The 27914-nt window shown below is 47.5% G+C and overlaps 2 protein-coding genes and 1 long non-coding RNA gene across 3 annotated transcripts in view; 1 reads left to right on the forward strand and 2 right to left on the reverse strand.

Moving 5' to 3' along the window:
• On the reverse strand, positions 1-8676 carry LOC146341194 (uncharacterized). Its single transcript, XR_014783854.1, has 3 exons — positions 8317-8676; positions 4480-4778; positions 1-3533 (listed from the first exon to the last, which is right to left on the reverse strand). It is a non-coding gene; the product is annotated as an uncharacterized LOC146341194 (long non-coding RNA).
• Positions 8605-21979, forward strand: RRAS (RAS related). The gene is made up of 6 exons (XM_084804958.1): positions 8605-8925; positions 10302-10389; positions 13465-13567; positions 14558-14666; positions 18422-18540; positions 19962-21979. Exons 1-6 carry the CDS (start codon positions 8821-8823, stop codon positions 20047-20049), a joined length of 612 nt encoding a protein of 203 aa, XP_084661084.1. The 5' UTR covers positions 8605-8820; the 3' UTR covers positions 20050-21979.
• The window catches only part of PRR12 (proline rich 12), a 51112-nt gene continuing 44173 nt past the window's right edge, over positions 20976-27914 (reverse strand). The window contains exon 14 of the mRNA XM_084804955.1: positions 20976-27284. Within this exon, the coding sequence (XP_084661081.1) occupies positions 27144-27284 (141 nt within the window). The 3' untranslated portion in view covers positions 20976-27143. The remainder of the gene's footprint in view (positions 27285-27914) is intronic.

A 27914-nucleotide genomic window follows, 5' to 3' on the forward strand; every position in this document is an offset into this window, starting at 1 on the left:
TGATTGTTAATGTCATTTATTTTAAGTATTTAAGGGCACAATCCTATGCATGTTTAGACAGGAAAGAAAAGCCCTACAACTCCCATCATAGCTGGCTGGGGAATGCCAGGAGTTGTCGGCCTTTTCTTTCCTGTCTAAATAAGCATAGGATTGTATCCTAAACACTGCTTTTTAGATATTCAACCTCTGAAACCAGTTTAATTCTGAAATGACAACAGTAACAATAAAAATGAATACAATATAATGGGAGACAATTGCAGAGGAAGAGCACCTAAAAGAACAGATAAACCCATCAATTGATCTTAATATCTTGTTGTTGTTGTTCAGTCATTAAGTCGTGTCTGACTCTTTGTGACCCCATGGACCATAGCACGCCAGGCCTTCCTGTCCTCCACTCTCTCCCGGAGCGTGCTCAAGTTCATATTCATTGCATCGGTGATGCTATCTAGCCATCTCATCCTCTGCCGTCCCCTTCTCCTTTTGCCTTCAATCTTTCCCAGCATCAGGGTCTTTTCCAGGGAGTTTTCTCTTCGCATTAGGTGGCCAAAATATTTGAGCTTCAGCTTCAGGATCTGTCCTTCCAATGAGCAGTCAGGATTGATTTCCTTTAGGATTGACTGATTTGACCTCCTTGCAGTCCAGGGGACTCGTAAGAGTCTTCTCCAGCACCACAGTTCGAAAGCATCCATTCTTCGGCGCTCAGCCTTCCTTATAGTCCAGCTCTCACAGCCACACGTTACTACTGGAAAAACCATAGCTTTGATTATACGAATCTTTGTCGGCAAGGTGATGTCTCTGCTTCTTACTATGCTGTCTAGGTGTGCCATAGCTTTCCTCCCAAGCAGCAAGCGTCTTTTTATTTCATGGCTACAGTCACCATCTGCGGTGATCTTGGAGCCCAAGAAAATAAAATCTGTCACTGCTTCCATTTCTTCCCCTTCCATATGCCAGGAAGTGATGGGGCCAGATGCCATGATCTTCGCTTTTTTAATGTTGAGTTTCAAACCAGCTTTTGCACTCTCCACTTTCACCCTCAACAAGAGGCTCTTTCGATCCTCTTCGCTTTCTGTCATTAGGGTGGTATCGTCTGCGCATCTGAGGTTGTTGATAATTCTCCCGGCAATCTTAATTCCGACCTGTGATTCATCCAACCCGGCGTTTCTCATGATGTACTCTACATATCAATTAAATAAGCAGGGCGACAATATACAGCCTTGTCGTACTCTGTTCCCAATTTTGAACCAATCGGTTGTTCCATGTCTGGTTCTTACTGTTGCTTCTTGACCCTCGTACAAGTTTCTCAGGAGACAGGTAAGGTGGTCTGGTACTCCCATCTCTTTAAGAATTTGCCACAGTTTGTTGTGATCCACACAATCAAAGACTTTAGCATAGTCAATGAAGCAGAAATAGACGTTTTTCTGGAATTCTCTTGCTTTGTTCATGATCCAGCGAATGTTGGCGATTTGATCTCTAGTTCCTCTACCTCTTTGAAACCCAGCTTGTACTTCTGGTAGTTCTCGGTTCACATACTGCTGAAGCCTGGCTTGTAGGGGTTTGAGCATCACCTTGCTGGCATTTGAAATGAGTGCAATTGTACAGTAGTTTGAACACTCTTTGGCATTGCCCTTCTTTGGAATTGGAATGTAAACTGACCTTTTCCAGTCTTGTGGCCACTGTTGAGTGTTCCAAATTTGTTGGCATATTGAGTGCAGCACTTTAACAGCATCATCTTTTAGGATTTTAAGTAACTCAGCTGGAATACTGTCATCTCCACTAGCTTTGTTGTTACTAATGCTTCCTAAGGCCCACTTGACTTCACTCTCGAGGATGTCTGGCTCAAGTTCAGTGACCGCACTATCCTGGCTATCAGGGACATTCAGATCTTTCCTGTATAGTTCTTCTGTGTATTCTTGCCACCTCTTCTTAATCTCATCTGCTTCTGTTAGGTCCCTGTCTTCTTTGTCATGCCCATCTTTGAATAAAATGTTCCTTTGATATCTCAAATTTTCTTGAAAAGATCTCTAGTCTTTCCCTTTCTATTGTTTTCCCCGATTTCTTTGCATTGTTCATTTAAGAAGGCCTTCTTGTCTCTCCTTGCTATTATCTGGAACTCTGCATTCAGTTGGATATAGCTTCCCCTTTCTCCCTTGCTTTTCACTTCCCTTCTTTCCTCCGCTACTTGTAAAGCCTCATCAGACAGCCACTTGGCTTTCTTGCATTTCTTTTTCTTTGGGATGGATTGAGTTGCTGCCTCCTGAACAATGTTACGGACCTTCGTCCATAGTACCTCAGGCACTCTGTCTATCAGGTCTAATCCCTTAAATCTATTCCTCACCTCCACTGTATATTCATGAGGGATATGATTTAGGTCATACCTGAATGGTTTAGTGGTTTTCCCTACGTTCTTCAATTTAAGCTGAAATTTTGCAAGAAGCAGCTCATGATCTGAGCCACAGTCAGCTCCAGGTCTTGTTTTTACTGACTGTATAGAGCTTCTCCATCTTTGGCTGCAAAGGACATAATCAATCCGATTTCAATATTGACCATCTGGTCATGTCCATGTGTGGAGTCGCCTCTTGTGCTGTTGGAAAAGAGTGTTTGCTATGATCAGCGTGTTCTCTTGACAAAACTCTATGAGCCTTTGTCCTGCTTCATTTTGTACACCAAGGCCATGCTTGCCTGTTATCCCGGTGTTTTCTTGACTTCCTACTTTAGCATTCCAATCCCCTATGATGAAGAGGATATCTTTTTTTGGTGTTAGTTCTAGAAGGTGTTGTAGGTCTTCTTAGAAACGATCAACCTCAGCTTCTTCGGCCTCAGTGGTTGGGGCATAGACTTGAATTACTGTGATGTTGAATGGTTTGCCTTGGATTCGTACTGGGATCATTCTATCATTTTTTAGATTGTACCCTTGTACTGCTTTCCCCACCCTTTTGTTGACTATGAGTGCTACTCCATTTCTTCTAAGGGATTCTTGCCCACAGTAGTAGCTATAATGGTCACCTGAATTAAATTCGCCCATGCTTGTCCATTTTAGTTCGCCGATTCCCAAGATGTCAATGTTCAATCTTGCCATCTCATGTTTGACCACCTCCAGTTTACCTTGATTCATTGACCTTACGTTCCAGGTTCCTAAACAATATTGTTCTTTACAGCATCGGACTTCCTTTTCACCACCAGACACATCCACAGCTGAGTGTCCTTTCGGCTTTGGCCCAGCCGCTTCACTCTTTCTGGCGCTACTTGGAAATTCCCTCTGCTCTTCCCCAGTAGTATATTGGACACCTTCCGACCTGAGGGGCTCATCTTCCGGCGTCATATCTTTTAGCCTTGTGATACGTTCCATGGGGTTTTCTTGGCAAGAATACCGGAGTGGGTTGCCATTTCCTTCTCCAGTGGACCACATTTTGTCAGAACTCTCTGCCATGACCTGTCCGTCTTGGGTGGCCCTGCACGGCATAGCTTATGGCTTCACTGAGTTACGCAAGCCCCTTTGCCACAACAAGGCAGTGATCCATGAAGGGGCTTAATATCTTACAAATTATTAATTAAAAAAAATAAGATTAATCTGTGTAATGTAATGGTGCAATAAGCAGGATGAAAGATCCCATCTGCAGCTCAGAGAAGGCAGATACAACCTGCTCCAGTGTTATATGGACCAGTAAGCTAAAGTACTATTAATACAATGGAGTATCTGCTTGGGGACAAATATCATGGCAGCACTAGAGGGATCTTATTTAGCTATTTTATGAGGTATGAATGAGGAGGACTGTGACCCCTATATTGTGTGTTGGGGTGGGTGGGGAGGGGGCATGGGTTCAAGAAGAGTATCTACTGTCTGTGTGAGAGAGGAGTGTTTGCAGCAGGGTTGGATTCTGCTTTTACCTAGCAGCCCCACTTCCAGAATGATCAAGTTCAGACAAATTCTCCATGCCTCCAGGAGGTTGTCTGTCTACTGAGCATACTTGTCCTTTGTGTGGGATAATAGACAAATACAGAGTTTCAGACGTTGGAAGCTCAGTCTTATCCCATTTGTTTCGATTAGTTTCCATTTGTCTGGCCTGCCAAAGCAAAGGGCGTGCCTGGGCCCATGAGAGCAACCCCAGGGAAACTTGACTCATGTCCATTCCTACTTAGCAAAAGGTTAGAATCTTTGCTATCTTGGTTTATTGAGGCCTCACTGACAGTCAGTGTAGTGGTCAGTGTCAAACTGGAACTAGGGAGACATGGGCTCAAATTCTCACTCCCTTGGGCCAGTTGCTATTTTTCAGCCTAACTTACTTCACAAGGTTGTTGCGAGTATAAAAATTGGAGGGAGGGGGAGAACAATTTACACTACTCTGGGCTGCGTGGTGGAGAAATGGGATCATATATATATATATGAATATTACGTGTGTGTGTGCGCGCGCACATGCATCAAACTGGTAATTCGCCCGATTTACAAAATGAAATCACATTCATTACAAAATGAAAGGATACAGAGTTTCCTTTCCAGGTGTCAGATTTTTAGCCCTTCTCTTTCTGGACAAGGTGAGCATGCAGTTGTCCTCTAATCTCCTGAATGTCATCAGTTTTCTGCTTTCACCCTACACATGGCACTTGATGATCTCCACCTAAGGAAAGCGAAGGGTGACTGCACCCCATTGGGTCTGTTAGAGTTTTCTGCAGTCTTCCAGTACTGTTGATCTTGACGAAGTGCTGGTGGTGACTTGATTGTGGGACCTGGTGGAAATCCACAGGATTGCTCTCAAGTGATTTTGTTTGTTTGAACTCATTTCCTAGAGGGTGATCACAGAGGAAAGTAAAGAGCAACCACTTGTTTCGTCTCCCAAAGACCTTCCCTATAAGGGGCTGCCATATACTTTCTAATTTTGTGTGTGTACAAGAGGCTGCTAAGCAAGATTATGTGGGTGACTGGAATTCGCCATCATCAGCACACTTAACGTCCATCTTTTCAGTCTCTTTTTTTTTAATTGACCACTGGTTCGTGGCTGATACTATGCATGTTTTCTTTGAAGTAAGTCCCAGAGTTCAGTAGGACTTACTCTCAATAAATGTGCCTAGGATTACAGCCTTAGCACCGCACTTAGCCTCCCACACACACTTCGAGGGGCTAGAATTCTGGGCCTCACAACTTCCCCAACTCTTGATCTTTGACTGTGAAAACCACATATGGACAAACTGCGGGCCACATGCTACGCCTGGCTGCTCTGTATGGCCCACTTTTCCCCACTGCCCAGCAGATCGGCCATCAACTGGGGGGCTGGCAACAGATTACTGTTTCCCTTCTGCTAATAGCATCAGCGTTTTAGTTTGGAATTACCGGGGCAGGTGGGGGGGGTTAACTTCACACCCATCCCCTGGATCCCAGTGCGGAGACTGTGGAGTGGGAGAGGCTTTAAACTCTCTCCCCCAGCAAACCCATCCCCGGAGCTCGGCGGGGAGAGAGGGGATGTTTAAACCTTCCCATCCCTGCATGTGGAAATGTCAGTAGGTGAGGGGGCAGAGCATGTGTAGGCATGTACCCACCACTCGGCACTGAGTACAGCCCTTGGGGCCAAAGAGCTTGCTCACTCCTGGTATAAACTGCCTATACTCCCTTTATATCTCGACTGTCAATTGTCACTCACTGTGCAATGTTACTTTCATTTCTGATTTTTCCAATCATAAATAAAAATGTAACGGTAATAAAACCAAAAAAGTTTTTTTTTTTTTGGCAGTTTCGCCTTGCAATTTGTGCTCCAGGATTTTGCATTGGAAAGACCCTGGGCTTAGGGCACAATCCTATGCGTGTTTAGACAGAAAAAAAAGTCCTACAACTCTAAGCATTTTTTTCTATCTAAACATGCATAGGATTGCTCCCATAATGGCCAGGTGGGGTGGGGTGGGGTTGTTAGACAACCATGTGTATTGCTTCATTTGTGAAGAACACAGCTAACATAACTCTTTTCGCCCCCACCCCTGTCCCCATCCCCATCCATTCCATCCTTTACTACTGCTTCTGCATTCCTGATATGGCTGAGCCAAAAAGAAAGAAAATCTGTTTGTCAACCCTGATAAAGAGGAAATGCTCTTGAGCGTGTACAGTTTCACATTGTAAACTCACCTAAGTCATGACACCGTCATGACTAGTTTGTTTCTGCTGCCCCGATAGCAGATACTAAACACATTTTGGTGGAATAAGCACCATTTTGATGTAGAAAAGGATATTTTCTACATGGCAGCCAGTGTGGTGCAGTGGTTAGAGCATTGGACTGGGACTCAGGAGATCTGGGATCTAGTGCCCATTCAGCATGAAAGCTCACTGGGTGACACTCGGCCATTCGTGCACTTTCAGCCTAGCCTACCTCACAAGGTTGTTGTGAGAATAAAATGGAGAGGAAGAGAAGGACCATGTAAGCTGCCTTGGGTTCCTTGCAAGAGGGAAAAAAAGGGCAGGATATAAATATAATAAATAAATCATAAAATAAAAGTATCTGTAAAGTAAAAATAACAAAATGAGCATCTGCAATCATCTACATGCCCAGCTGGATGTTGTGAGGATTGGTTTCCGCTCTGGTAGGCCCCGGGATGTCCACGTCAGCCTGGATGCTGATGCCGCGCCTGTTTGCCAATGCCCCCATCACCTGCTGCTCTCTGCGTGATCATTTTGGTGAGGGGGTGGGTTGCAGAGTCCCGGAACTCGGCCCGGAGGCCCAGCCTTAGCTGCACTGCTGCCAGCGGGCCTTCTTTTGCAACTCTCCCCACGGTTATCGTCAGGCAGCAGGGCCGGTGTCAGGAGGATGCAGAGTTGGCCAGCTGCGGAGGGCTCGCACTGACAGCGGCCCCCTGGCGTTGCTCCTCCTTTTCACCACTGCAAGCTGCTTGTTCACCTGCCTCTTGCGCTGGCCAGGCAATGGTGGTGGTGAGAAGGAGAAGACAGATGCCACTGCCCGCTTGCTCCCTGGCTCTCTGCCTGCCAAGCAAGCGAGTGGCAGCAATGATGAGAAGGAGGACGAGAAGCAAGAGCAGCTGGTGACAATGGCAGTGAAATGCAGAATCACTGAGGGAGGGTGTTTTGCCCAAGGGCCCCCAAAACCTGGACCCCGCACTGTCAGCCAACACTGCTGATGCAATGTTCCTGTGCAGCAGGCCTTTGTACCAACCCAGGCGCAATGGATCTACGTTCCCAGATGAACGCAGCTGTTTTTGTTCTTCACACATCTGCAGAAAAAGTTTCGCTGGTGAGCAAGAACCACAGGGCGCAGCTACATTAGTGAGGGACGCATTCCACTGATCTCCTAGCTCTGCGCTGTGCACATGGCAAGGAGGTCCATGGCAGGCAGCTGGGGGAAGGAAGGAAGGAAGGAAGGAAGGAGGCTGGGGGAAGGAGGGAGAGAACAAGCAGTGGGTGGTGCCTCAACTTCCTTCACACAACACATGAAAGGAATGTGGTGGTGGTGAGCTCATGGCCCCCTCCACCTTCGCCCAGGTTAAGCGCTGGGTCCTAGCGTCCGTCCCACATGGGAGGGGAAGGCAAAGATTGGCAGGCGGGCTCCAGCTTTACACCTGAGCAATTCCACGCCAGTTTGAAAGAGCTCAGAAGGCTCGGCTCGGAAGCCTAAAAAGACACACACACGCCCACCCCATCTGTTCTAAAGGGCTGCAATTTGCAGGCCTATGCACGTTGACTCAGGGTTTTGAGCGCGTCCCATGTCACACCACGCCATTGAACTTTAGCAGTGGAATGCACCTTCGAGTAAACGTGCTTAGGATCAGGCCGCACTGGTCTATCCCATCTTTCACCCAGCTTGGCGCCCCCCAGATGTCTCCGACTACAGTCGTCGGCATCCCTGACCACTACCCATGCCGGCTGGGGATAATGGGAGCTAAAGTCCCAAGCATTTGGAAGGCACCCGCTTGGGGTCTGTCCCGCCAGAGTCTGTCCGCTTATCGCATGGCTCCCAAGACCTCTTCTTCCTCCTTCCAGGAGAAGTCCTGGATCCCAGCAATCCGGGTTCAAAGGCCGAATTCCTCCGCCGCTCCCCAGCGAAGAATCCCTGATCGGCAGGCAAAACAGCCGCGTAGAACAGCCTTCGCCAACCTGGCGCCCCCCAGATATATGTTGGCGCTGCAACCCCCATCAGCTTCAGCTAGGATGATGGGAGTTGCAGTCCAACACATCTGGATGGATCCAGGTTAGGGAAGGCTGCCCTAGAAACTCACACAGGCCGCCACGTGGGAGCCTGCGTGGCCCTCAAGGGTAACTAACTGGTGACTAGTTCCTGCCATAGACCCGGTTCTGGTTTCCCAGGAGCCCGGCTGCTTCTGCCTTACGTCGAGGCTTCGTCTTTCAGCATCTCCGGATTGTGTCTTTTCCACCCGGTTTCGTTTTTAGCGTTTCATTTTGGGGAGGGGAGGGGAGGGGAGGGCAGCGCTTGTCCAGGGCGCCCCTGACCCATCCGCCTCGCTCCAGCCCGAGCAGAGCGCAACCGAAGGCAGCGTCCCGCCCGGCCCAGCGGAACCTCCCTCCGCCGCTAGCGACGGGGCGGACCACCCCCGGGCTGTGGGAGGAGTGCGTGAGGCCCGAGGAGCCTGTTCCGGACGTGGGACCCGCCCCGTAGCGGCTCCCGCTGGCCAAATAGGGAAGCCGAGCGGCCGGGAATCGCCGCGCTTCGATCTCCGGAGCGCCGATTCGTATTAAGAGGGCCCACCCCAGATCTCGGCCATATTTTGGGGGGCGGGAGGGTGGCGGCGGGCGATGGCCGCGGCAGGAGTTGGGGGCTTTTGAGTTCCTCGATCCTGTTGCCCCCACACACACACCCGCACCCACTGCCAACAATGATGAATCCCAACGAAGGCGCGGCGCCGCAGGAGAAATATAAGCTGGTGGTGGTCGGGGGAGGCGGCGTGGGCAAGAGCGCCTTAACCATTCAGTTCATCCAGGTAGGTGTAAGCGGGCGCGGGCGGCCGGGCTGGCAGGGGCGGGGGCAGCTCGGGACAAAAACTTTCCTCGCGTGTTTTCGTGGAGATTCGTGTTCCAGCGTGACAGGGCGGTGATGCGCGTGTACGTGTGCGAAAACGAAACTTGTCCCACGGCCCCGTGCATTTAAAACAATACACACCATCAAAAGAGTGCCGGTTAAGTTCTGCTGCCTCTACTGGGAAATTATCAAATCAAGCGTGCCTCACTTCTAGCAACGTCGGCTGCTCAGTGAGGGTTGTTGCGCGCTTACTTCGGAGTAAGCCCCATGGAGTGTATTGGCGCTCTTTTCCGAATAAAAATGCTTAGGATCGGGGCGTTTGTTTTCTCTCGCGGCGTAGGCAGGGACTTCTAAGCCAGCCCCATCCCGCCGCTCTTCTCTCTCCTCCCCCCCAACCCCCACCCGGTTTGGAGAGAAAGAGGCGGTGCGGTTGGCATCGGAATCAGCGGCGTCCTGATAAACGGGGAAGGGCGGTGGAGAGTTACTGCTCAGATCTGATTTTATCAAACCGCAAATTCATCCCCTTCCAGATCCATCAGCCCTAGGCAGCATAGGTAATGAGCAGGGCTTATGAGAGTTACCGTCTAAAACATCTGTAAGGCACCAGGTTGCCTATTCCTGCTCCAGAGGCTGTGACTGTGATCCTGGACTTCCCCTATGAGGAGCCAGGTGATGGGGGATCATTGGGTTGGAAAGGCAGGAGTCAATTGAAGTGGAGAAGGCAGGAACCAAGGAGCAAGGCAATAAGACCAGTAGAACAACGGGTATGGCCCTCAGCATCATGCTCTGCTTTTCAGCTTTCCAGAGGCATCTGGCTGGCCCATCTCAGAAACAGGATACTGGGATGGATGACATCTCCAGTTAAAGGCTCTGTGGTGGTAGAGCTGGGAAGGAAGGAGCCCTGCCTGGGACCGCAGAGCACAGGTGGGGAACCTGTGGCCCTCCAGATGTTATTGGACACCAGTTCACTTCATCCCTGATCACTCACCATGCTCGCTGGGGCTGATGGGAGTTACAGTCCAACATTTCTGAAGGGTGCCAGGTTGGGGAAAGCTGCACAGTTATTCCATCTCAGGCCGCAAAATGTCTCAGGCTAGTCCTGACCGTATGACGTTTGGCCTGAACCACCCAGACAGAGACGGGAAGAAGCGGAACCTATGGTTTGTGGGGCAGAATGTGGGGAGATCCCGTGGCAGAGGTTCGAGACAACTCTTGTGCCAAGAATCTTCAGTTCTCATGAACAAGGCTGGGAGCTGCGTTTCCTGTTTTTGCTACAAGGAGTAGCACGCACAGCTTTTCTGTCATCTTTAACATCCTTTCCCCCCTCCCCTTTTTCAGTCATATTTCGTCTCTGACTATGACCCCACCATCGAAGACTCGTACACCAAAATCTGCAACATTGATGGCACCCCAACCCGGCTGGACAGTGAGTATTGACAGGCTGACGTCTTGCTTAGGGGTGGTGGAGTCTGCAGAGAAATGTATCAGGATAGGCGAAGGCTTGAGGGAAAGTGATCCTAACAGATCTGTGGTGCATTGCATTCTTCCTAATATCGCTCACGTACGGGTTCTGCCATGACCACAGCTTTGTGGGAGGAAGTGTTATTACATTTTCTCCATCCTTCAGTGATGAGGGCCATGCTTGTTTGTGGGAGAAGTGGTTGCTATCTCAGAAGCAGCAGAAGAAAGGCAAACCAGGGGTGGAGAGGGGAAGTAAGTTGTCAGTGGCTGGATCAAAGTAGAATACATCTAGAAAGGGAAAATATCCATAAACCAGGGAGCCAGTGTGGCAAAGTGGTTAAGAGTGTTGGACTGGGACTTGGGAGATCCTGGTTCTAGTCCCCACTCAGCCCTGAAGCTCACTGGGTGACTCTGGGCCAGTCACTGATGCTTAGCCTAACCTACCTCACAGGGTTGTTGTGAGGATAAAATGGAAGAGGACGACCACGTAAGCTGCTTTGGGTTTATTGCAAGGGGGAAAAGGCGGGATATAAATGTAGTAATAAAAATAATAAAAAATAATAACCCATGGATGGACAGAAGGTAGATTTTTGTAACAGGTTACTAAAGGTTTCTGACTCCCAATTGTTTAACAGCAACAACAAAATGGCTTCCTCCCCTACTTAACCTAGGCTGCTAAAATACAGAAAGCTTGGGGTAACCAGGAGCAGACTTTTTGCATGAAAGGTCTGTGAGCTCAGTTCAGTTCTAGTACTGAAAATAAATTTCTCAGCTCAGAATGTGCTCAGAGGTACCCTGTTCTTCCATCAAAGCCAGGGGTGGGGAACCTCTTTAAGCCTGAGGGCCGAATTCAGTTTTGGAGAAGCTCTCAGGGACTGCATTGGGGGGGGGGGGTGCCAAAGGCATAAGGGGTGTGGCCAACGTTAAAAAATACTGGCATATCATAAGTTAGAACTCTTGCTTCCCGTTACTAAGCCTTAAGAGAGGCATTTCAGTCATATAGAATGGGAGAAAAACTGCAGGAAAGCCAGGAAACCATCAAATGATCAGTGTGTGGGTGGGGAAGGGGGCCCAGGAGAAGGGGGTGTGGACTTCTGGGGAACCTCGGAGGACCAGATTTGGCTTCTGGGGCTGAGGTTCCCCACTCCTGTTCTAAGTATACGCACTTTGCTTCTGGCTGTGGTTGGTGGATTTTGGGTTTCTAGTAAAAAACAAAACAAAATAGATCTGACAAAATAGACCCCCACCCTTGCCACAGACAGTAGGATGCTCTGGGGTGATGTGATGTGAAACTGAATGTATTATTAAGAGAGCTGAAACAAGCCTGGCTTTTTCGAATGCTTTATTACAACAAACATGCCACACGCTATCCTTTTCTGACGACATTGTCCATCTGGACAGAAGCTTCACCCACGCCACCACATTGAGGTCTGAGAGGGTTTGTGTGGTTGCGAGGGAGCCATACAGAAATTTGAGAGCGATGTGTTATAAAGGGGAGTGGCAAAGAGGTGTTTGGCCTGGGGTGATGTTCTCTGTCAGAAGGACACACACAGTATTGATGGCCTGGTCTGCATGTGCAGCATGACTGACTGGCAAAATCCTGAGATGGTAGAGTGGTCTGTACCACTTCAGACTCCGTTTGAAGGGTATTGTTTCTCAATGTCCTCTGGTTTAAAAACAACAGTGCAAAACACTGTGTAAATATAAAAAAAACATGCACACAAGCACTGCAAAAGGTGGGCTAGAACTTTCTCCCTGAGGTGGTAGGGTGCTTTTGGTTTTTACTTGCAGGGAGTTGTTTTTAATGAGAGGGAACATTCAAGAATGGTGTTTCCCTACTTGTAGCATGAAAAGGCACAGTCTATTCTACCACCTCCTGCCTGTGCAGACCAGGCCTATGTCAGGGGGAAGCTACAGGCATATTAAAGGATGCTGTATATATAGATGTAGCCCCTGCCAAAGGAAGTGAGGTGAGTGGCTACCCAGAAGCGGGCCTTTTCTGCTTTGGCACCTCAGCTGTGGAATGAGCTCCCTAGATTGGTTTGCCTGGTTTGTACTCCTTTCTGCACCAGGTGAAGACCCTTTTATTTTCCCAGCATTTTAGCACTCTAGTCTTTTAGCTAGGCTGTTTTAAATCTGTATTTTAAATCCCTGCATTGCTGCTAGGTTTTATTCTGGTTGTACTTTCCATATTGTAGTTTTAAGCTTTCATGTTTTATATTTTATGTGGCTCTTTGTGGTTTTAATTTTCGTGAACCACCCAGAGAACTTGGCTATTGAGCGGTATAGGAATGAAATAAGTAATAATATTCCAAATGACTATATTAAGTGTTCAAAACACATTATTACTATATCCTTACAACAAACCCTGTAAGTTAGAATAACATTATTGAAGATAAGGCGTAGAAGCTGAGATATACCATAAATTGCCTAAGCCATTGCAGTCCCATGCATGTTTACTCAGAAGTAAGTCCCATTTCATTCAATGGGGCTTACTCCCAAGTAAGTGGTATAGGATTGTAGCTGTAGTGAATTTGTGGCTGTGGTGAGATATGAGCCAGGAGCGTAGTGGTTCATAGCTTGCTCTCTTAAACAGCCTGTGTCGGCATGCAGCATCCTAAAATGGCTTCAGCAGGACCTACTGCTGATACCTGCCCTGGGCCTCCATGAAACATTTTTCCTGCAGGTGGCAGGCAATGGCAGTTGGCTGGGAGCCACCATTTTAATTTTCCACAGTGCCCCCAACATAACATGACTCTAGTCATTGTGGGAAATTTAAATGGCAGCTCCCAGCCACCCAGCTCTATCTGCTACCTGGTAAGCACATCAGGACACATTAGAGTAAGAAGAAGTCTGCCAGAGGCCAACCACACTAGAAGAGTGAGCTCATCAGAGGACACTTTGCCTAGGGGCTCCCTCAAACCTGGAGCTGGCCCTGCTGTTACTCATTAAACTATACCAGCTCCAGTGTTACATCCATCTTGTTCAGGGTGATTCAGATCTAAACTACTTTCCTTCTTTTACAATTCCCACCTGCCAGTTCTGGACACTGCTGGGCAGGAGGAGTTTGGGGCCATGCGAGAACAGTATATGCGTACAGGGGAAGGTTTTCTCCTCGTCTATGCCATCAATGACCGTGGCAGGTAAGACCAAGCCGTGGGATTCATATTTGAGCATCTTTGTCATGTTAGCCCAGAGGTGGGGAACATTTTTTCTTGGGGCTGCATGCCAGAGGTGGGCGGGGCCAAAGCTAGCAGTGGGAGGGACCAGAACTATAAGTGGGTGGGGCCACCTTTTTCTCTCGCTCTTGGACACCCCCTTCTCTCCCTTTCCCTCTTCCACATATTTTACGTTGTTCATCCTCACAACAGTGAACTAGACCATTCTAATCCCCGTTTTAGAGATCGGGAAAACTAAAACCAACTGTACTGTGTCATAGGCTGTCGAGTGAGTTTAGAGTGAAGAAAGGGTTTGATCCTGGATTGGCGATAGTCCAATTCATGAGCAGGCCACACTCAGTGTTTCCACTCCCCCCAAACCAGGAAGATTTTTTAAAAACCAAGTCATTACAAATGCAGTCCTATGGTCCTTGAGAGGTCATCCCAGGGCCATAGGATACTATGGCTCTTCCCCTCTGCAGGGAGGGAGGGAGGGCTTGTCCTCCCTAGGTGGCAGCAGAACTTTCTTCAGAAAGATCCTCAGAAACTGCTCTGATGGCAGTAAGGTGGAGAAAGGTGTTCTGGGGGGGCGGTGTCCGGGGTGGATTCAGGGAGACTTTGGATCTGCAGGTTCCTTGTTACATGCTCCCAGAACAGGGGGAAAACAGTGCCAGCCTTAAAGCTGGCACAGTGAATTTCTCTTGGAGGCAATGGAAGGGACATTTTCAACCAACCAATCAAAAAAAAAAAAAAAAAAGGACAGAAAAACAGAGGAGTGGCAGGAAAAACACACTGTTCCCCTTGAAGAGGGGTGGCACAAATTCGGCAATGCTTAGGCATTGGGACTTCTTCTGCCACAGTTGTTTGCTCCCTCCCCTGCCCCCGTAGGATTGCTCTGCCCTAGTATCTTTCTCAGGGAGCGTCTTGTTGAAGGAACAGTTGCCTTCATCGGTCTCCTTTCCCTCTCAACCACAGCTTCAATGAGATCAACAAGTTCCACACTCAGATACTTCGAGTGAAAGACCGTGATGAATTTCCCATGATCCTCGTGGGCAATAAGGCTGACCTGGACCTTTATCGGCAGGTGAGGAAGGCATCCTGATTTTCATCTCCACATGGTGGGGCTCTGTGGGACATAACACAGGTTGACTAATGTTTTCAATCTGCCTGTCAAGCCATTGTTCAGCAAACCATGGATGCTATTTAGATTAGAGCACACACTTCCTTTACCTAGCTTCTTTTTGGTGGCCCGGCTCATGCAAGTGTCCTTCTAGTTTGCAATAGGGTTGCTTGATTAAAGAAATCCATTAAAGAAAGGGGTTGGACTCAATGGCGGGGGTTGGACTTGATGGCCTTGTAGCCCCTTCCAACCCTACTATTATAGGATTCTATGAAATCTTCGCTGAATAATCACATGTATTTTAGGTGATTGATCCATTAAGGAATAGATTCTATTTGCATTTGAGCTGAAATAAGAATTCTGAAGTTTTTAGATGATTCACATGTATCATCAAAGCAGGCACCATTGTAGAGGCATACCCTTCTGTGTGTGACAGGAGGAGGAATACCTCTTTTAAGATCATAGAACAATAGGGTTGGCGTACAACACCATCGAGTCCAACCCCAAGATGGCATTTGCCAACTACAGTTTACTTGTATTCAAAGTAATGGGTTGGATCCAGACAGGGGGCAATCCTGTGGTCCCTGGGAAATCATTCTAGGGGCCATAGGAGTTTTCAGATTCCCCTACCTGAGGCCGGACAGAGAGGCCTGCCCTCAGAGAGGGAGATCTAGTCTCACAAGCCTCCTAGGTGCAGCTGTAGAAAGGTCTGCAACCAATGTTCCTCCAACTTTGGAGAGGACAAAAAGGAGGCATGCCAGCAGAAACTGTAGACTTGGTCCTGGAACAGGAGAAAAATGACATCAGCCCTGCCTGGAGCTGGTGTAGTTTCTTTCCTTCCCAGTGGAAGCAAAGGGAGGGGAAAGTTTTTCTCAAAAACAAATGGCTGTAAAGGGCCAAATAAAAATAAAGTGGGGAAGTGCAAGCAGAGCATAGGAAAAGGTGGTTCCTCTGCCCCAATTTCTCCCTCCCCTATAGGATTATTCTGCCTGTCATAATTGGAGTAGACCCATAGAAATCAATGGGTCTTAAGTTAGTCATGACTAATGTAGGCCCCATTGATTTCAGTGGGTCTACTATAAGGATACCTAAGTCTGGATCCATCACAATATTTAAAAAAAAAAATCTCCTGCCCCAATCAGTGCAGTACCATTTTAGGCGGTTAAACACTTTTTAAAATCAATCAATTGAACCAATTAAGCATTTATTTATTCACAAAATGTGTAAACCACTCTACTTCTAAGAAAGGTCTCTGAACGGTGAACAGTAAAGGGAGAAAAGAAATTAAACAAGACTGCCCTAGTTTCCAACCATTTAGCAATAGCTGTCTGTAGCTGGGTTCACGCAACACATTAGCCATGATGGTTTATTTTCTGGAACAACCCATGATGGGTTAGTGTGTTGTCTGTGGGATGTCCCCCCCCCCCCAGTAGGTTATTTCCCTCAAATAAGCCACCTTGAGAACCCATGGTCTGCAGTAAGGGTTATGTCGTGACAGCGTGGGTTAGGGAGATCGCCTACAGAGCTTCTTGGCAAGAGCGGCCAAAAACACTGCTGTCGCTCTACTCCTCTCAAGTGATCTCTATTTCCACTGCAAAGGAAGCTGGGATACCTGCCCATCTGGGTGGGAGGACTACGGGCGGAGGAGGGGCAAGGTGCGGGTGTGTGAAATAAACTACTCTGTGTAACTTGTTTGCCTGATTGTCTGGCGGGAGCACAGTAGGTTGTTTGCATAACCACCTACCCAGCGTAGCTTGCCACCCACCAGGGGTTAGCGTGATGTGTGAACCCAGCCTTCATCTTTTCACTGTAATCTCTGCTTCCAGGAGGGCCAGAAGCTGAGGGTGAAAAGACAACGCAGATGGAAGACATAAGCTGACAGTGGGATGCCACAGAGACAGCCATTTAGCACTGGCTGTGTAGAACTTCAGTGTTGGGTAGAGTGGTTCCTGTAAGCCCGGGGTAGGTAATTTGGTGCTTTGCAGATGTCTTGGGCTACAGCAACCAGAATTCCTGACCGTTGCCCAAGCTGCTGGGGCTTATGGGAGTTGTAGTCCAAAATATTTGGAGGGCAACAGGTTGCCTACCCCTGCTGTAGTCCTATAGATGAGAAGGAAAAAAATTACTCATCTAATGAGCTTGTATGGCTGGAGTTGGTGGGCCTTCTCAAGGCAGGGTGTGGGCGTATTGTCATTGAAGGTTTTAGTCGACTAATCAGACCAGTCACAAAGCTTGCAGCCCTAGTTCAAAAGCAGGCTCCTTTAATTGGCGGATTTTAAGTGAATTTTATGAGTGTACTGGTTGCCATCACAGGTCAAAATTAAGATTGCCGGGAGAATTCTCAACAACCTCAGATATGCAGACGATACCACCTTAATGGCAGAAAGCGAAGAGGATCTAAAGAGCCTCTTGTTGAGGGTGAAAGTGGAGAGCGAAAAAGCTGGTTTGAAACTCAACATTAAAAAAACTAAGATAATGGCATCTGGCCCTATCACTTCCTGGCATATAGAAGGGGAAGAAATGGAAGCAGTGACAGATTTTGTTTTCTTGGGCTCCAAGATCACCGCAGACGGTGACTGTAGCCATGAAATTAAAAGACGCTTGCTCCTTGGGAGGAAAGCTATGGCAAACCTAGACAGCATAGTAAGAAGCAGAGACATCACCTTGACGACAAAGGTCTGTATAATCAAAGCTATGGTTTTCCCAGTAGCAACATATGGCTGTGAGAGCTGGACTATAAGGAAGGCTGAGCGCCGAAGAATTGATGCTTTCGAACTGTGGTGCTGGAGAAGACTCTTACAAGTCCCCTGGACTGCAAGGAGGTCAAATCAGTCAATCCTAAAGGAAATCAACCCTGAGTGCTCATTGGAAGGACAGATACTGAAGCTGAAGCTCAAATATTTTGGCCACCTAATGCGAAGAGAAAACTCTCTGGAAAAGACCCTGATGCTGGGAAAGACTGAAGGCAAAAGGAGAAGGGGATGGCAGAGGATGAGATGGCTAGATAGCTTCACTGATGCAATGAATGTGGACTTCAGCACGCTCTGGGAGAGAGCGCAGGACAGGAAGGCCTGGTGTGCTATGGTCCATGGGGTCACGAAGAGTCAGACACGACTGAACAACAACAACTGGTTGCCTAGAACTCAACTTTAAAACTTTTTAGGAGGACCAGGGGAAAATGGTGGTCAGCCTGACAAGTCAGCCATTTAAAAGATAGTACTCAGGGAGAATAGATACCTTGTCTCAGTTAGTCTCCAAAACTAGAAGAGAGCTTGGCTGAGGGAAAATTACCTTGATGAGGAGGCATTTGTGGGGAGGACTTGACAGCCAGAAGGCATTATGCATCCCTCCCTTCCACCTGCTGGGCTTCTCCCTTCAACATGTCCCCTCCCCACACATTTGCTGAAGATAATTGGCTGTATCTCGACTCATACTTGGAGTAGACCCATTGAAATCCATTAGACTTCAGTTAGTCATGACTAACTGAAGTCCCTTACATTTCAATGGGTCTACTCTAAGTATGACTAAATCTCAATCCAACCCAGTAACTGCTTTGGCCCTTCAGCAACTCTCTGCTTGATTTGGGATGCTGCCCAACCAAACGTCACAACTGCCCAGCACTGGCTTCATTTTCTTTTGCCCATTCCTTCTCCCTGCCCCCAGCTACCCCCTCCCCTCACATTTCTTGCTCACTACTTTTGCATCGCATATACTGGCAGGTGCCCAAGGAGGAGGCCTTCAGCTTTGCCCGGGAGAACCGAATCCCATACATGGAAGCCTCTGCCAAAATTCGCCTCAATGTGGATGATTCTTTCTACGAGCTGGTCAGGGCCATCAGGTAAGAGGACAGGTGGCTGTCACTGCTTGTGCTGAGCCTGACGCTGTGAAATAAGCACCGACTCTGCCCCCCAAGGCTGAGGAAAAGGATTTCCTTTGACAACCTCCCTCAGTATGGAGGATGCCTATCGCTACCGATCAAAAGGCATTGTGAAACTATTCCTTCTTTCCCTTCTTAATGGCATTTCTGTGGTAAGAAAAGACAAGGTAGAAGCAGTAGGCAAATGCAGGAGGGGAAGATAAACTCCATGAATTAGGCAATTGCAAAATAGCCTCATCTGTGAGATAATTGTTATTTTGTTTTATTAATTCCTAGGCAGCTTTCTCAGAAAAGACCCAAGGTGTCTTACAACAAAAAGGAGAACATACAAAAAATTAAAATGGCTTAAAAACAATGAATAAAATAACACAGCCCAACAAAACAACTAAATTAAGAAGCCCATCACATGCTGTCAAACACCTGGTGCTAAAAAATGGCAATTTTGGCACCAGGCAGGCCTCACTGGGGAGAGTTTTCCACAGTCAGAAGGTGTGGACAGGGGGCACTTAGATACTGTTTTGTGTGACTTTTTTTTTAACCTGTGCCATTAGCCACCCCAAATACACCTGTAGAAGAGTGAGATCAAAATAAACTTACAATGATGACAATAATGAGGTATTACTTTCTTGGTCCACCCCCACCCCCACCCCCACCCCACCCAGCCACCAAATATTTCAGGCCTGGACAACTTTTAACCAACCAAGCTGATTGCAGCTCACCAGCCATGTCTGGCACCCCACTAGGGCCTTGGTAAATATGATTTTGCTGTTCAGCAAGTACTCCAAAATTGGGGCTGGGGAGGCTGGGAAGCATCTGGGAGGTTACAACACTGGGCTGGTGGGCTGTGTAGAGCTTGGTGGGCGACGGATTTTGCAGGTCTGCTCTGTTTCGATTTCTGCCGTGCAAGCCGGGAGCATATCGCGGCCTAGAGTGTGCATGAGGATGCAGTGCTTAGTTCGCCTTTTATTGTGGTGCTCTGTCCACCACCTCTAGCAGGCTACACACTGAGGATGTGGCATTCTTTCCTCAGAAAAGAGCGGTTTCTAGGTCTACAGCCCTCTCCAGATGTGTTGGGTAACAACTCCATCACTCCCAGCCAGATTGGCCATTGATCACATAGTCCAAAACATCTGGAGGGTGTTGGGGAAGTCTGAGTAAGGCTTCTTTTTCAAGTATCAGTGCAAGTCAGCCTTTCCCAAGCTGGAGTTCTCCATATGTTTTGGACTACAGCTCCACATTCCTGACCATTGGCTATGCTGGGTGGGGCTGATGGGAGTTGAAGTCCAAAACATCTGGAGGACACCCACTAGGACCACGCAGGTTCTTTTATTATATTCTGTCTCCATTTCCTGCTCCAATGTGTTGTTCAATTTTTTTTGCAGGAGGTTTCATGAGCTGGAGTCTCCCCCTGCCCCAGCAGTTACCCCTAAGAAGAAAGCAAGCAGAGGCTGTCCTTGTTCGATTTTGTAACTTGCCCTCCCGCACAAAGCTACAGATCCTGGAAGGGGAAGAAAGGTGGTCCAGGTTTCCTCCCAGCCAGAGGATACAGCAGAATTTCTCCCCGGCTCCACCTCCCCCACTGCAACAAGGGCTGGCAATGCCTACTCTGCAGCTGTGTCTAAATACTACTTATTTCTCTACTCTCGCCAAGGACCCTACAAGCTGGAATGGGGGGCAGGAAGCAGATAAACCATATTTCCCCCTCAGCACTGGCTTAACCTATGGGTTACACATGCTGATGACGGTGTTCTGGGGGCGGGGGGGGGGGAATCCAAGCCTGTGTATCCTACCTGCCCACCTCTCTCTCCTGAATTCTTCCAAGATTGTATAGGAAGTTCCCCTTCTTTGCCAAGGGGCAGAAGGTGATTGAAGAAATGTGATCATGGGTGACTGAAGAAATGTGGTTTCATGGCTATCAATTTGGAAGAGATGGGCCTGTATGGGATAGCCTGGTTATATATTGTTAGGGAGTGGAAAGCAACAGCAGAGGATCATACACTTCACTGCAGCTAGAGCCAGCATGCTTCTTTCCACCTACACAGATAATACACATTTGTTCAAAGGCATATTGTACGAATGCATTTAGAGGGGGTGCTTTAATCTTTTTTTAATTAAAAAAACCAGCCATACTTATTGCAAGCAACAAGGGAAGGAGGGGCAGGCACAGAGTTAAATCTTCCCAGGCACTGGCTGGCATTGCCCATTTTCTCTGGGAAGGGAAAGAGTGAAAAATAAGCACACCCTTTCCATGCAGATCATTAATGTGGGGGGTGCCTAATAACAGACAGGTTATCTGGAAGACAAACCTCTCTGTCTTGGGCAAAGGAAGTAACAAGGGAGGAAACAGTAGAAGATCCCCTGCCACCACCACCCCCAATATTTTTTGCTAAAGTGAACTATACCTTAAAGAGGCTGGAGCTAAAAACAGCCCTACTTCCCACTTCTGTTGAGAAAAGGCCAGGCAGTGAAAGTTTAAACCGTAGGGGTGTTTAACTGTTGTAACAAAATTCTAATGCTAGTCACCGTAGATCAGAGGTAGGCAACATGGTACCCACCAGATCTTTTGGGCTGTTGATGGGAGCTGTAGTCTTAAAACATCTGGAAAGCATTGGGTTGCCTACGCCTTGCATTTTTTTAAGTTGCTCTGTCCAAGAACAGCATGGTTTGATTTCACTTTGCATAATTCAAAAGATGTATCCACTTTTTTTTTTCCTTCTCTGATGCACTTGTGAAGCAGTAAGCCAAGCTGAATCCATGATTTGCCATAGTTTTGTTAGCAACTGTTTTGTGGCCAGTGCATTTATCATGTACCAGGGTCTCCCAGGAACATCTTCACAGATACAATCACGTTTAAATGTTAGTGTCATTCTTGCATGCATTTGTATGGAGTGATCTTGCTCAATGATCCTCACAATCATCATTCAAAACTTTCTTGCTGTTTGACAGTCCCACCACCTCAGAGAGCTACCTATCTACCAATCCATCCAGAATTTTGTTTATATTCTACAGCGCCTCTACCTGCTACCTATAGAGGAAATGGATGCATAAAACAGGCATGTTGTTCAACAATAAAGGGATGTATGCGAATAGCCCTTCCATCATGCTGCAGAGCATTACAGCCTGTTACCAAAGAGTTAACGCTTATCTAAAAACAACCGTCTTGGGACACCTTAAGTGCAAAGTTACTGTGGCATAAGCCATGATGGATTAGAGCCCACTGTGTCAGTTATATGATGTGTTCTAAGTTGGCAGGGATAATCTACGCAGACACACACAGGTACAGATAGTTATTTTTTTGTAAACAGTGGGGCCAAAAGGCCATGAAATGCAATGGTAGTAGTGGGCTGTGAATTTGTCACTTATCTAAAAGTAATTTTAATAAAAGGGAAACATTTCCAAATCAGTGTGTAACTGTGTTTATCATGGCAAGGGCACAAAATGGGATGGGTAACAAGAGCAGGTAGCACTGGATGGACTGTTTGGAAATGAAGTATGGTGCCAATTTGCAATGAGGGGAGGGTTGGCTGGCTGGCTGAAGAGCATCAGGATGCAGTCCTATACACACTTACCTGGGAGTAAGCCCCACTGAAATAGGAGAGGGGGTGTCGATCTGTGGTAGAGCACCTGCTTTGCGTGCAGAAAGTCCTAGGTTCTAGCCTCTCCAGGCAGGACTGGAAAAACTGCTTGAATTCCTGGAGAACCGCGGCCAGTTGGTGTTGACACTACTGAGCTAGGTGGACCAGCATCTGGCTTAGTATAAGGTCGCTTCCTATGTACACAATAGGACTTCAAAGTGAGATTGATCTAAACCCACACCCAATTTCTGCTGAAACAGGCAGGATAGCCATGAGATGAGAGCTCTCGTAATAGGAACACAGCACACAAACCAGAACCTGTCTACGTATGTACAAACAAAGACTACACCAAATAGGTACACAACCCCAGATAAAGCCCGCTGGACTGATGTCTATCAATGCAACCTAGCATCTTCTGAACAGTCAAAACTGCAGATCATTTCCCATCACACTGTTGTCTTTCATTGTGTGATGTTTTGACAAGGCCCTTTGCAACAGCCTTGTACATAACACAATTTGGGGCAGGGTGGGAGGAGAGAGCTGCGCTGCTGGTTGTCTCAATTTTATAAGCAATGGATACACACTTAAATCTCGAGTCTGTATCCTGTTTTGCCAGGTACAAAATAGGTTTTGAGCATTCAGAAAGTGCTGTATTCCTATGACAGAAGTGCAGGTTAAAAGGAAAGAATGCTGCAAAATTAATGAAAAATGCATATTTATGGTGCACAAAATGGTGTGGAAAAGTTCTTGAAATTGCAGCAACCAGGGAAAATCCAGAGGGTAAGCAATATCTTCATTCAGTCAACACAGAAAAGCAAATGCGTCCTTTACTACTCAGCCTTCAAGTGTGGTTGTCTTACCCACTAAAAAAAAGTTTTCCCCACTCAAGGTAGCTTGGTGTCCAATCTGATCTGTTGGCGGAAAAGCCAGTAGCCCTGGGGAACTAGCCATAAAGACCACACAGATTCTTCCAAATTCAAAGGACTTCGCCTTCCAAACAGAAACAGGTTTCTAAACTTGTAATGTGCCACACTTTGCGAGGGTGTAGGGATTTTCTCAGTATGAAGTGCACACTAAAAGGAAACTGGAGCAGTCAGCACCTCACTATAAAAGTTCTGCAAAAGCGACATAGTTAACAATGACATTACCACGGAAATAGAATCAGGAGCAAGTTGAGGTTTTTTTTTAAGTGTAAGTAAATGCAGGAGGTGACAGAGAAGAAGACAAATAGAAAATACATTGTTTTAATACCAATTTGATAAAAGGCTGAAATACTTTATGGTGTCTTTTTAACCTTAACCTTTTTAAACTTAAACCTCATATACCCAGCTGACAGTCTTTTAAGTCCCAGTCTTCTTACCTCCTGACCTTAGCTGATATTCGCAAAATAAAACAAAACTCAGGGCAGGAGCAGGTGAGGTCTGCCTTTATTCTTCTGCTGTGATTTGAATTAACTTTGATTCAATAGGAAAGAGTACTGAATAAAGCAGGGAAATGATTGCCCTTCCTGATTTGGAGCGAGGAATAGTGTTTCCAGTGTCTCAGTGGCCTTTCAGAGTTGCCCAGAGGAAGACTTTAAGCCAGGGACCATGAGTTCCTCAAGTAGAGAGCGAATGGGTCAGGAGTGCCAAGGCACCGGGGCCAAGAGCCAGAATGTCAGGCCTCTATGGGGGTGGGGGAAGATCTAGGGGAGGAAGCCAGGCTTCCTGGGTTTCCCCCTCTGTCCAAACCCCATCCTACCAATGAACCAACTTGAATAAACTTTGCCCTCCTTTCTGCTGTCACCCCAAACCACAACAAAATGAACAAAGCTGTGCGCCAGGCGTTTGATTTTTGCAAAGAAAAGTGTTTTTTGTCATTTTGTTGTGTACACAGTATACAATGTGAGTTTTACATATTGAGAGAAAAAAACGTCTCAGACACTAATAATAAACAATAAAAATATATAGGAACATCCAATAATACAGAACACAAATCCCATATCTCAGAACAATACCCTTGAGGCGCGAACAAGATACACAGAAATACACGTCGTAAAAAAGGGGGCCTTCCGAGATCCAAATAGAGGGGGGGGGAGGAGGAGGTCGGTCTTTTTTGTCACAGGAAGCTGGGGTGTGTGTGCATGTTCTTGATCACCTTGGAGCTGGGCCCCTCCAATTCTGGGTGCTCAGGGTTTGGCCACTTGCCCCCTCCATCCAGGCAATGGTTTAGCAAGGTTTCATGTGGGATTGATGGTACAAGTCTGTTGTCCCAGGAGGTGTCATGACTCTATGTCCCTCAAAAATTAACCTGGTACTGGGAAATACTTCCCCCCCGCCCCATTCCCTCATTACCCAAAACCCATGTTCAACTAACCCCACTTCCACACAGAGGGTCAAGCTACAATCCTTCACCTCTAAGGCCCAATAGCTATCAGTAACCAGGTTTGTAAGGGAAAGCTGTTAAGAACTAAATCGCAAGCTTTAAAATATCCAAAAGGAAGCCAGTCAACCCTCTTCCCCTTAAAAACAATCTAATCTGAGTGGGGCTCATATACACCATATTCCACCCACCCCCGCACACACTCACATACACACTTGCCAACCTCTATTCATCCACAATAAATAATGGGGGACAGGACCCAGAGGGACATGGGGAGTTGTGTATACATATGGGACTGACATAAACACCCAGGTGGGCCCCAAACACATTTCTGTGCTCTTCAGGGACTTGTCCGAAGTTGTTCTGCTAGGGCAAAGAGGCCACCCCTTCTGTGGTAGGATTTGTTTCCCCACCCACCCACTTACCCAAAGTACCTTTTCATACCTCCCTCCTCCCCAACAATAACAAAAAAATTGAGAAGGGCACTGGGGAATTTTCACCTGCTCTGTTGATTTGGGATAAGATGACAAGGAATGAGAACTCTTTCGAGAAGGTGAAAGAAAGACCAAGTGTTTAGGAACCCAGAAAGGCAAGCATTTGGGAACCTGGATAAGAGCAGATAAGGAAAGCAAACGAACTGGAGGATGCTTAGGAAAGGAGGAGGCAGAGGTATGAAGAAGAAACAAAAGTGGAGAGTGTGGGATTGCGCTGGTGCAAAGAAATCAGATGGATGAGTAGCGTGGAGAAAAAAGAGAATGATGGGAACAAGAATGAGGTAGACATTGGCTGGGAGGTGGGAATCAGGTGCTGGAGGATCTATGTTCAGATTGGAGATTGATTTTGGACACCACTAGGAAGATCTGGCTTGGGGTTGGGGGGAACACTGAGGAGGACCGGCTAACAGATTGGTGCATTTGTGTGTATGAGGCCACTAGGAAGTTTCAGAAAAGAAAAACATGAGATTCAGTGTGGCTGGATGCTGGCCAGGGGGCGGAGGGGGCGGCAGCGGGGACACCTGTGAGTTGTGAATTAAAGAGTGTAGCCAGGGCTAGGACCTAATCCTCTATCTAAACAGAGTTTATTTTAGCAGTTCAGCTCAGGGTTAGAGAGGGACCTTTGCTTAGGAGGCTGGGGGTGGGGTGGGGACACAGAATCTCCCTTCCCCCTCAATAACAACAACAACGATAAAAAAATTAATGACCTCCTAATTAAAGTTTCAGTCCAAACCAAAGAACGTCACAGCTACAGGTGAGAGGAGAGAGAGAGAGAGAGAGAGAGAAACTCCTGCGCATCGTTAAGTTCAAGTTAGTCAAATACAATATGATACATAGACTTTTTTTATCCTATACAGTATATACAGCTGGGAGGAGGGGGAGCAGAAACCTGCCTTGTCAAACACCACAACTGGGAGGAGGGGGGGGGATAAACATAATTACCCCTCCCTCAAAGGAGGTCAGATCTAACAGGCATGGAGGGACGTATCTACAGCCCTCTACTGTACCCCTCCCATAATCTATGTGGGGCCAGTTGAGAAGTCTAGAAAAAAAGGGAGGGGGATTTAGGGAGTCTTGGTACAGGCAGGCTGCTCTGGATTTCACTATGCTCCCCGCACCCATTACTGCTGTCTAGTCAGAAGGGATACTGGGAAAGGAGGGGAGACGTTCCACATGTCCAAAAGAGCTAGAACCCCAAACTCAATCCCTCCCCCCCTAAAAAGTGGCTCGCGGCAGATCCAGCAGCAGCAATTGCCCCACAAGAAGACAAGTGGAAAAGAAGGATGCTCCAGAGAGAGCACGCTCTGTAACAAGTTATGGCTGGGAAGAAGGAGGAACTTGGCAATAAATATTCCTGTTGGAAGCAAGAACAGACATGATCCCTGTTCGTGTATGGGTGGGTGCCACCCCCTCACTCCAAACAGATATTTGGCAGGGATGGAATCAGAGGTGTTTGTGGGTGGGGACGAGGGGTCATATTGCCTGATCAGACTGTGGATGATAGGAGCTGGACACTGTATAAAGGGTGGTCAATGCACCATCCCCCCACACTCAATTCTCAACTCTCCCTAGGGAGAAGGAAAGGTTCTTGATGGAAGAGATGCAGGATAGAACCCAGGAACCTTCTGTTAACACCATTCTCACTGCTGCCCGCCCACCCACCCACCCCTGGGAGAAACCTAGGAGTCCTGGATCCCAGCTTCCCAGCTCTAAATCACACACCACCACGCCTCTGACCTTCTTACGGGTTCTCCTACTCTCGCCCCCACCAGAGCAGGGGGCAAGGCTGCTCAATTAGACATTTATACATTTATATATAAATAATATTTCTCTGTACAGCCAGGGCAAAAGGGAAAGGGGTTGTCCAACCATCCAATATTTGATAAGAACCCTCCTCAACATGTCCTCTTTGCCGTCACAAACCTCCCGCACCCCACCACCAAAATAGGAGGCCCATCCCAGGTCCTGTTTAAAAAAAAAAAAAAAACCCGAAAAGGGAGTGGGTGGTGAGCTGAGTCTGAACTCGTTGCCTGTAATGGAACCCCTCGACCTTCCTCTCCCCACTTCCTGCTCTGGCTCTGCAGAGGGGCGGGCGTTAGGCAGCCCCTCCCGGGGCGTGGCTCCAGCAGCTGCGTCACGCGCATTTGCTTTGCGCCTGAGTCAGCAACTCGCTGAAGGAGTCAAACAGTTTCTCTAGCCATGGCTGGTTGCGCATGCACTGCTGCACCACCTCCTCCTGGCCCAGGTCCTCGTCCCGACCCTCGATCGCCGTCGTCTGGAGGAGAGAGAGGCACAAGGGACAAAACGTCAGCCGTGGAGCAACGCGCGCGTGGGATTATTTTGAGAGAGCGCCGGAGGCGGACAAGGCTTAAACAGGACCAGGGCTAATGAAAGAAAGAAATACAGAACCGGCCACAGGAACCCAAATTCTGCAACCCGGGGAAAATTATGAAAGTTGAGCAAGCGCATGCAGTTTCTCTCCCCACCTTATGAATTGTTCTAGTTTTGTTAGACACAGGGAGGGACCAGATGCTATGCAAGCCACCCAGGGGTAGGCAACCTGGCACCTTCCAGATGTTTTTGACCAACTCTCCAAAGTGGTAGCCAGCATGGTCAATGGTGAAGGGATTATGGGAGTTATAGTCCAAAACATCTGGAGGACACCAGGCTGCCTACCCCTGCTCTAACCATTGGAAATCTTCGCCTGTCACTTCTCCGCTTTTAAAAATTCTACTAGGCTTGAAGTCCACGGTTTACCTTTGCAACCACATGGATAGAAGCTTTTTATTTTAAAGCTGAGATCATGAGCTGAATTCTTAGTCCAATACCAGACTTTGCACCTTTTCTATGCTCAGCACAAACCACAGCAAATACACAATCCTATTTAATGAGCTCTTCAATGAGC

Source organism: Heloderma suspectum, chromosome 6 (genome assembly GCF_057233095.1).
Source record: "Heloderma suspectum isolate Gila_16-S chromosome 6, 16-S_ref, whole genome shotgun sequence".
NCBI lineage: Eukaryota > Metazoa > Chordata > Lepidosauria > Squamata > Helodermatidae > Heloderma > Heloderma suspectum.

Bases quoted from the DNA above. Each gene is read 5' to 3' on its own strand.
- RRAS (XM_084804958.1), top strand. From the start codon at position 8,821: ATGATGAATCCCAACGAAGGCGCGGCGCCGCAGGAGAAATATAAGCTG. The intron at 10,390-13,464 runs GTGAGTATTGAC...CCCACCTGCCAG, and splicing joins CACCCCAACCCGGCTGGACA to TTCTGGACACTGCTGGGCAG. The intron at 14,667-18,421 runs GTGAGGAAGGCA...ATATACTGGCAG, and splicing joins ACCTGGACCTTTATCGGCAG to GTGCCCAAGGAGGAGGCCTT.